The 10,046-nt window shown below is 51.6% G+C and overlaps 1 protein-coding gene across 1 annotated transcript; it reads right to left on the bottom strand.

Moving 5' to 3' along the window:
• Nucleotides 1-3,357: 3,357 nt before the first annotated feature.
• LOC142817867 (uncharacterized) lies at nt 3,358-8,837 on the bottom strand. The gene is made up of 2 exons (XM_075895760.1): nt 8,753-8,837; nt 3,358-8,669 (listed from the first exon to the last, which is right to left on the bottom strand). Exon 2 carries the CDS (start codon nt 8,628-8,630, stop codon nt 6,972-6,974), a length of 1,659 nt encoding a protein of 552 aa, XP_075751875.1. The 5' UTR covers nt 8,631-8,669; nt 8,753-8,837; the 3' UTR covers nt 3,358-6,971.
• Between the last annotated feature and the right edge of the window lie 1,209 nt (nt 8,838-10,046).

The following is a 10,046-nucleotide window of genomic DNA, read 5'->3' as shown; positions in this document are numbered from 1 at the left end:
ACGAAGGTAAGATGGATTTGCCACGCAGCGGCTCAGGTTGTCGGAAGCCGGATCTTTGGATTCAATGCACATGGTGCACCCACGGTTTTTATTAGCCATCTAACTCGCCATGGCGCACCTTCCGAGCGAGTCTTTGCACCCAAGGACTGTGGATTGCGTGGACAGCGACAGTTCTTCCAGCGTGTACTCGAAGTCCTTCAACTGGTGGGGATGGCTTCGAGGTAAGTATATAGTGCGTAGGCTCGTGCGCAGCGAACTGCGTAGCCTGGGTTAGTATGAAGCGAAATACTGGCGTTGTAGTCGGGAGGCTTTGAGAAGGTAATGTCGCGGCCTGCTGGAATGACGAGGCGAGAAAAGTCATGAGGCCAGTTCACAGTGAAGTCATGGCTTGATCGAAGCGAGAGGAGTCGAGAAGCCAGTCGAAGGTGATGTGACAGTCTGCTGCGACATTGGGGTGAGAGGGGTCGTAAGGGCGTTTGACTGAGATGTCGCGGCCGGCCACGATGCCAAAACGACGGGAGTCGAGAGGTTGGTCGAAGGCGAAGTCGTGACCTACTGCGACCTCGAAGCGAGAGGATTCCTGAGGCCGGTCGAAGGCAAAGTCATGGCCTACTGCGACATAGATGCGAAAGAAGTCAAGAAGCTGGTCGAAAGCGAAGTCGCGGCCTGGTGCGACGTCGGTATGAGAGGAGTCGTGAGCGTGGTCGAAAGAGAGATCACGCCCCGAGAATGCGTGGTAGCGGACCATGGTGCGTAATCTCGTCGTACCGAGGTGTTGCTGACATGCTGTGATCGGTTCGTTTCGTTGTTGATGTTGCACAGAGAAGTTAAACGTCGCCCCGTGCATCGGCAGCATTGCTGGGTTCTGGCGGAGCGGCAATTATTGGCGAAATGGTTGCGTTTGTTGCAGCGAAAGCGTGGCTTCTCTTCATGAAGCCTCTTCCGCATCTCTTCTAGAGGAAGGTGTTTGGAGTAATCCTGGACAGTGTGTTCGGGACGCGGGGGGGGAAGAGTGTGGAGATCAAAGTTCTGCTGATAAAGCCGCAGCGCAGGGCAAGGGTGGCTGACGGGTCGGCAAGTCTCACTGCGGAGGCCTCCGGCTAGTAGATGATGTGAGAAGCGGAGAAGGCGACCCGGACCCGATCATCTGGCTGCATTGAAGGTCAAGGGATCAACTGAACGAGCCAGCGCCAGCCACTCGTGCCTACCGCCCCTTCTTTCTTTCTTTGTAACACACTCCCGTGGCCGGCAAATTAGCGCGCGTTTTACGAAAGCTTCGAGTCTGCCGGGAGGTCTTACACAGAGATGATGCAGGGCTTTGGCAACGGCGAAGAAACTTTGAGAGGTGGTGGCTTGTCTTGCTGGGGAAGCCTTCCATTCAAGCTATAGTATTTAGATGACTTCGCAGGGACGTTGTTTGATATCCTTAATGTTTCGTCTCGAAAACCGGTGCGCTTGCTTCACTGCTTGGCGCTGCTGATAGCGTCGACACGATGCCGAAACTCACGCTGGTGGCTTTTGTGCTTCTTGCGTCGCTTCTTGTAATAGGATGAGTCTCCGATTTTGTAGACACTGAAGACGAATGCCTGTTAAGCAGCGTTATTCTTGCGTTGTTGTTGTTGACGTTTCATGTGAAGCCTCTGCAGGTGCTGCGCGAATATGCTCCACTTGACCACTTCGGGTGTCAGGTGGTCATGATCGTGTACCTGGCTCGCGGGTGCTTCTGATTTGAATGAAGAATCCAATGTTGATGACGGTTCCTTTTTGTTTGACGAGGGCAACGATGATGCTAAAGAATTTCGGTTCCGTCGGGCAGTGACGTCATCTAGAGTGAGAATCTTGGTCTCGTTCGGAGGCAGTGGAGATTCATATGCGCTCTGTGGCCGGTAGCGGATTGTCGGCGTCCGTACCGGCATAGTGAATGATGGCGCACATCGAGCTGACGTTTTCAGGTACACGAGTATGAGTTAAGATGATGTTTTTGGAGACATCGCTGCGGAAGACTCCCAACGACTTCTCGACCATGGTGTCCCACTTGGCGAAAGTCCTCGTTTGCGCCGGTCTCCTGTATGAGGTGCGTGGCGTAGTGCTGGAGCTGTGCGGTGTGGCGCTCCTACACGCAGTGCGCACCTCTGGCGTTAGGCACCATCTTCTTGTGATGTTCGGTAGCGTCATAGACGGTCACAGGGTCCATGAACCTGGTTGAGTGTGGCTCGTGGCAGCACTTCCGCTCGCACTCCCGATAATCGACTTTCTTGGGCTTCAGGGGAGACGAACTGGAGCGCCTACCACCAGGATCAGGCCTCAGGTGCATGTAGGACGAGAAGTAGGGCTCCACGTGTTGTTGTTGCCAAGCCATGTCCTGGAAGTTCATGGTGCCACGTCACGGATAGTTTATGCATTCGCCCTCTTGATCTGAGAAGTGGGACTGCTTTCACAAGCTGTGGTTCAGGCTGTGAGAAACCGGGTCCTTGTAGTCCTTGCACATGGTGCATCCTGGGTTTCACTTAGTCATCGAACTCTGCATGGCGCACCTTCCAAACAAGTCCTTGCACCCAAGCACCGCGGATTGCGTGGACAGAGACAGTTCTTCCAGCCTATACCTGAAACTCTTCAACTGGTAGGGATGGGTTCGAGGTAAATTGTCCGCAGACTTGTGCGCGACGAACTGCGTAGCCTGTGTTAGTTCACCGCGAGATACTGGCGTCGCAGTCGGAAAGCCTTGAGAAGGTAATGTCGCGGCCTGCTGGGACGACGAGACGAGAGGAGTCGTGCTGCCGGTTGACAGCGAAGTCGCATTCTGCTGTGACGTCGAGACGGAAGGGGTTGTGAGGGCAATCGGCTGTGGAGTTTCGGCTCGCTGTGACGTCGAAACGAGAGGAACCGATAGGCTGGTCGACGATGAAGTTGCGACCTGCTGCGATGTCGGTACCAGAGGAGCCGTGAAGCCGGTCGAAAGCGAAGTTGCGGCCCGAGAAGGGATGATGGTGGACCCTGGTGCATAATCTTGTTGTACCGAGGCGTTGTTGGTACGCTGTCAGCAGTTCGTTAGGTTGTTGATGTCGCACAGAGAAGTTAGATGTCGTCCCACGCGTCAGTTGCATTGCAGGGTTCTGACGGTGCGGCAATCATTGGCAAAATGGTTGCGTTTGCCACAGCGAAAGAATAGCTCCTCTTCCTGAAGCCGCTTCCGCATCTCTTCCTGAGGTAGACGTTCGGGGCAATCCCGAACGGTATGTTCGGGAGAGTGCACAGGACGCAGGGGTGCGAGTATGATTGAATTTCTACTGCTAACGACGTAGTGGAGCAAGGGTGGCTGTGGTGTCCGCCAGTTTCACTGTGGAGACCTCCGGTAGGTAGGTAGGTATAAACTTTATTTTTCCTTTGTAAAGGAAAGGTGCAATGGAAGAGAGATGAGGAGAGATTGCTACGCTCGATAGTCCTCCGCAACCCTCTCTGCCCAACCCAGGATGGCCTCCTGGACGTCGGGTTTCAAGCTGCGCATGGCAGCCTCCCACTGCTCCTCATTACTAATTAGTTTTCGAAGGGACGGTGGAGGGGGGTGCTTAGAGCACCCCCACATGATATGATTAAGATTTGCTTTCTGTGCGGAGCAATATTTACAGGAGGAGGACGGGTAAAGAGAAGGGTACATGAGGTGAAGAATGTAAGGAGAAGGAAAGGTGTGAGTCTGCAGCTGTCGCCACAGTACTTCGCGCCTTCGTATGGATTTCGACGTTAGCGGCGGTAAGGATAAACGACCAAGGCGGTAGTGACTACAGATGTCGTGAAATGTTAAAAGGCGATCCCGCGCAGCAAACGGTGCCGTTGTCGGAACGTGGCCTGGCTCTTCCAGCGCCTGCGCCCGGAACGTAAATCCTCGGGCGCTGGCGTGAGCCGCCTCGTTACCGGCAAGGCCCGCGTGCGCGGGAGTCCATATTAAAGCCGTGTCTTGTTGCGGGGGATGGGCCAAAAGGAGGGAGAGGGCTGTTTTGGACACCCTACCCGCTCCAAAATTGTAGATGGCAGTTTTTGAATCACTAATAATAAGTGAATAATTTGGAACTGTAAGGGCCAGAGCTATGGCTGCTTCTTCCGCCTCCTCAGAAGAGGAAGCAGAAATAGAAGCAGCAGCAGATATCTGACCTAGCGAATTCACAACTGAGAGGGCGAAAAAAGGACGAGTACTGTATTCGGCAGCGTCAACGTAGAGCACTTCTTTAGAAGTAGAAAATCGTTTTTCGAGAGTTTTTGCACGCTGTCGTCGACGTTGCTCGTGGTGCACAGGGTGCATGTTTTTAGGGAGCGGCGGAATGAGTAGATTCTTGTGTATTTCACGCGGAATAGTGTGTTTGGCGTTAGTGGTTGGAGTTGGCCTGATACTGAGGGTATCGAGTATGTATCTTCCGGTCTGTGTGTTGGAAAGACGAGCATATTGTGAAGTTAAGTGTGCTTCAATAAGTTCCGTTAAGGTGTTCAATGTGCCTGTCTCCATGAGCCGTGCGGTGGACGTTCGAATGGGGACTCCGAGAGCGAATTTGTAGATTTTACGTAACAAAGTGTCTACGTTATTTTGTTCTCTTCTCAGAAGGAACAGATAAGGGAGAGAATAAGTCACTTTATTGAGGACGAAGGCTTGGATGAGGCGGAGGAGCTCTGCCTCTCGTAGCCCGCCATGCTTATTAGATATCCTGCCTATAAGGCGTAGAGTGTGGTCCACAGTTGTTTGAAGTGCTTTAATGGTGTGTGTGTTTAGTCGATTTCGTTGTATGTGTAGTCCAAGCACCCTGAGTCTGTCAACTTTAGGCACGGGTGTATTGTTCAGTGTTATTTGTATATCAGAGATGTGCTTTTCAGAGCCCCGATGGGCAGGAAGGAGGAGCAGTTCAGATTTAGTGGGTGAACAGGTCAGATTCATGTTACCCGCACAAACCACCACCCTGTCAGCAGCAGTCTGCAGAGTTTCCTGAATGTGCCCATCGGAGCCGCCTGTCATCCAGAGGGTAATATCATCTGCATAAAGTGAAAATTTGAGATCTGATATGGATCTCAGCGTTCGAGCCAGCGGCATCATCGCGATGTTAAAAAGGAAAGGTGATAACACTGATCCTTGAGGTGTGCCGAAACTCCCCAAGGAGTAAGAACAAGAGTGTTCAGACCCAATGTAAATAGTTGCCGTACGGTTCGAAAGGAACGCAGATATGTAATCATGAATCTTTTTACCAACGCCTATAGCGCTCAGTTCACTCAATATGGCAGTGTGGCTGACGTTGTTAAAAGCCCCATGGAGATCGAGACTGAGAATTGCTTGAGTATCGAGACTAGAGTTAGGGATAATGATGTCATGCTTCAGTCGAAGCATGACATCTTGACTGGAAAGGGATTTACGGAAGCCTATCATTTCGTGAGGGTATAAGTTGTGTTCTTCTATAAATTTGCTAAGGCGGTTGAGGATTACATGTTCAAGTGTTTTCCCGATGCATGAAGTGAGGGAAATCGGACGTAGGTTGGCTGTGTTTATGGGCTTACCAGGTTTTGGTATGAAAATAACTCTGGCGTCCTTCCACGCAGCCGGCAAGGTAGAAGTGTCGAAGCAGTGGTTAAAAAATTTAGTGAGGGCTATAATTGAGTTTTCATCTAAGTTGCGGAGAAGTTTATTATTGACGAGGTCAGGGCCTGGTGCAGATGAGGTGCGAAGGTTCGCAAGCGCGTGTCTAACCTCAGCCTCCGTTATGGGGCTACTGAGATCATCATTTGGTTGTCCGATATAGTCAGGTGCATCGTATCGATACGCGCTGGGTAGGTGTTTGTCGCGAAGATCATTAAAAAGAGTGTTTAAGTTACCTTTGTGCGAGTGAAGTAGTTTGTTAATGTGATGATTATTTGCGGTACGTGATATGGTAGGGTCTAATAAATGCCGCAGGAGCTGCCATGTCATCTTGCTGTCTAGGTGGCCATGCATGCTTTCGCATTTCTGGGTCCATTGTTGACAAGCAAGCTGTATGGCATAGTCCTGAATTTGCAAATCGAGTCTCGCAATTCTCAGTCTCAGTCGGCGATTGTGTCGCCTCTTCTTCCAGCGTTTGAGGAGAGATTGCTTAGCTTCCCACATGTGAAGAAGTCGGGTGTCAACTATTGTAAAAGGCGTATCAGGTGGTAACATGGTGGTATGCGTTTTTGTGTCAGTGTGCAATTGCTGTACCCATTCCGAGATATCATCTATCTCAGTAGGCGCCGAGCAGTGACGGGCCTCGCGAAACTTGTTCCAGTTAATAAGGCTCAGGCGCTTGGGAGCTAAAGGTTTGTGTCGGAAGTGTATGGTAGTTTGAATAATGTAGTGGTCACTACCGAAGTTAATGTTCAGGTTGGTCCATGTGACAAAGTGAACGCGATGGCTGAGTGTAAGATCGGGAGATGTATCTTTAGCTACACTATTACCTAATCTAGTGGGCATGTCTATATTGTTGTGGAGGGTGAGGCGGTGATCCTGTATGTGAACCCACAAAGCCCTACCCTTGGGTGTAGAAACAGAGTGGCCCCATACTTGATTTGGTGCATTAAAATCACCAAGTATTAGGAGAGGGTGATGTTTCGCGGCCGCAATGGCTCGGGCAAAGAGAGTATTGAAGCGATGGTGTTTCGCCTGTGGCCTACTATAGACGTTTAATACGTATAAAGGCGATTCTTGAGTTTTACAAGGAAGGACCTCCAAAAAGTTGTGCTCCACATCGACGCCGTCGAAATTAGAGTGAGTTACCGTCAAATGTTTTTGCGTTAATATTGCAGTATCGGGAGAATTTAGAGATTTAGTTTGGTGTACACTGTAACCGGGAAAAGTTATGTTTCCGTGGGTCTCTTGTAGGGCAATGACTGCAGGGGGTTTGGGGCAGGAGGCCAAATATTGTTGAAGAGTCGCTTTCTTTTTGCGGAACCCCCTGCAGTTCCATTGCCATACTACAAAGTTCGAGCGATTAGGGTTTGCAGCCATTGTCGGGAGGGGGTGTAGGAGAGAAGGCGGGTACGGCTATATTTGGATTATTGGCCGTGACGGCCGCAATCCATGCAGTGGTCTGCTGCATTTGAGTTTGTACAAAATCTAGAAACTTGTCAAGTTTGTCATTTATGGCAGCTTGGCCCGTCTCCTGAGCTGTGAATCTGCTCTCTATGTGAGAAATCTTACTTTCAATGACGGCGAATTTCTTCTGTGTTTTATTTTCGAGGGCGTTTATCCTATCGTTAAGAGTTAGAACTGTGTCGCTGAGAGATTCTTCTTCGCGTGGTGTGGCAGGGGTTTTGCGCTTATTTGAGGGTGGCAGCTGGGAGGTGTCTCGAGGCATTGTAGTGTCCATGTCAGTAGGAGGAAGAGGTATCGTGGGTTCAACAGCAGGGGGCGATTGAGCAGGAATGAAAGATCGTGGTTCGGAATGCTGCGAAAGATTGCTAAGGGGCATTCGGGATTGTAGCTCGAGCTTTAACTTTTGAATTTCTGCCTTGAGGCTAGCGTTTTCAGCTAGAACTTTTTCTAGGCTAATGTTTTGAGATAAGGAGCAGTTAGAGGAAGCTGCCTGTGCCCAGCTTACCTTTAATGGGTTTGGCAGATGACTGGTGGAATGGGGGTTCGTTGACTGGGTCGGGAAGTCAAGTTCTTTGGGAGTCGAGTTTGGGCCCCGCCTCTTGCTCTTGCTGCGACCCCGCTGTGGGCCACGCTCTTGCGAGCGATTAAGGCTCGGTGTCCGGGATGATGGAACTTCTGAGGGCTTAGGTGTCTGGTATTTAGGTGTCTTAGTCTTGTAACGCTGTTTGCACAATGGGGAACCGGTGATGTGAGCTCCACCACACACGACACAGACGGGTTCACATTCATGGTCCATTGAGGAATCCTTCAGTCCGCACTTGTGACAGATTGCATCGGGAGTAGAGGGGCAGACATCCTGGCGATGTCCAATTTTTCGGCAACGGGTGCAGGCTTCCACCTTCAGTCGGAATGGGCGGCAGCGAAGCGTGCAGCCTTCGTAGTTGATGTAAAAAGGGACGTGCGTGCCACGGAAAACAACCAAGATGGTTTCGGTGGTGCTCAGTCGGCGAGCGGCCCCAATGGTCATGGCTGGATTACATCTTTGGAGGGTTGGAAGGATTTCCTCGTCAGCGTAATCCAGAGGGAGATGAAACCTTCCACGACAAGAATCTACAGGGTCGGCAACGTGGGTGACGACTTCGTAGGGGACTCCGTTGAACTTTAAGGTCCGTATGTTGTGGTATAAATCTGCTCGGTCCATGCTTGACGTACTCACGAGCACTGTGTGACTGGTGGGATTGACCCTGATTTGATCAGGGCTGCTGATGGGAAGTCCAACTGCTTTGAGAACGAGTTGTCGTAAGACACAGGGGTGCAACTTGGTACAGTCGAGACCCCCGCGTATCCGAAGAATCACCTTGTAGTCCGCATCGGGCAGTGGTGGAGGTTTAGGCTCCCATGAAGATGGTTTCTTCAGATCCGCTGCGCAGGTGTCAGCCGATGAACCAGTGGGACGAAGGTCAGCATGTAGAGCACGCCATGAGCGAGCGGCGTCGCCTCCAGCAGCGACGCCCGCTGCGACGCTGGCCGCGTCGCGCTGGGCGCCTCCACTCATACTAGGCCGGCGGTTAGGCCTAGCGCGGAAGCGGTCGAGCTGAACAATAAACAGTCAGCACTGTTCTCAAGGAGCATTATCACATCCCAACAAGGTGTCGAATGGGTGCCAGGTCCACTTACAGTTGGTGTGATGTGTGATCCAGGGTCCAAGGACCTGAAGAGGTGGTCATAACACGGTAAGTAGCCGGAGCCAAACGTACACACGTCAGCGTTTGATCGGGATCAAGACGCGTCTCCTGGAGACCTCCGGCTTGTTGACGATATCTGTTCCTCGAGACCGCTTTCCTCCTGTACACTTGCACTTTCATGAAGCTCAGGAGGTCTTTCACTTGTGATTGGTCTTCCTGGGATGCTGTGGCGTTTTCAGTTGGCATGGCTTCCTTCTGCCGTAGGCGATAGAGGATGCTGAGGTCTGGAGGTCACGCCTTCAAGAGGACGTGCCGCAGCACCGTGCAATACTCTCCTGGATACACAACACCTTCCAGGTCGTTGATGTGGAATGTGGCTTCATCATGTAGATTTCTTAACAAAGTTACGTCGGTGGAACTTCAGACTGGTGTGATTCATAGCAAACTGTCGAGATGGTCGTCGACTAGCATGTCGCAACGACCAAGGCGGTTTGACAGGATCTGAATGGCAATGTCATAGTTCGCTTCGGCCGGGCGAATATCTTGAATGGCTGCCTTCACTGCCCCAATCAGGTATGTCAATAGGTATCGAAACTTGTCAATTTTTGGTATCCAGTCGTTGTTGTAGATACTGGCTTTAAACAGGCACCAAAATCTTTGCCAGTCTCGTCATTCGCCTGAGAAACTAGGTATGTGCAGCTTGGGCAGTGCGAGGCGATACGGCGGCGTGGGAGTCGGAAGGCCGGGCGAAGGTAAGGTTGCGGTTGGCTGCGATGTGCCAGCGAGGGGTTCACTAGGTGGAGCGGTTGTGACGTCGACGTATGCGGGTTGGGTTGGCGACTGCGTCTCTGTTGCGTGTCGAACCCTTCCTTTAGCGCAAATGACCCGATCTTCGTATTCACTAGCTCTGGTCAAGTCTGCCTCGAGGTCATCACGGTGTAGCGCAGCTTGCATATCCTTGTCGAAGGTGATGAGGTGGGCGTGTTTCACCACAATGATGTCGATGAGCTCCTGAAGTCTGTGAGCAGGGGTCATCGAGTCTACCAGTAGGGTGTCGAGAGTTGATATGGCCTTGGTGATGGCTGCCCGGTAGAAGCCACGCTGTACTCGGAGTTGATCCATTGTCGAAGTCGAAGGCCAGATGACCGGGTGGGTTTCGGCACCAGAACAAAGTGTGAGAGACGAAGAAGGGGGTGCGGGCCCGATCAGCGGCTGTGTTAAATGTCAAGGGATCAAATGAGCGAGCCAGCGCCCCTGGCACGTGCTCGTGCCCGCCTCCCCTTCTT

Source organism: Rhipicephalus microplus, chromosome 5 (genome assembly GCF_043290135.1).
Source record: "Rhipicephalus microplus isolate Deutch F79 chromosome 5, USDA_Rmic, whole genome shotgun sequence".
Classification (NCBI taxonomy): domain Eukaryota; kingdom Metazoa; phylum Arthropoda; class Arachnida; order Ixodida; family Ixodidae; genus Rhipicephalus; species Rhipicephalus microplus.
The sequence above is the reverse complement of the archived record's forward strand: the minus strand, read 5'-3'. Positions and strand labels throughout refer to the sequence as shown.

Coding starts and splice junctions, on each gene's coding strand:
- LOC142817867 (XM_075895760.1), bottom strand. CDS start 8,630: ATGAGTGGAGGCGCCCAGCGCGACGCGGCCAGCGTCGCAGCGGGCGTC.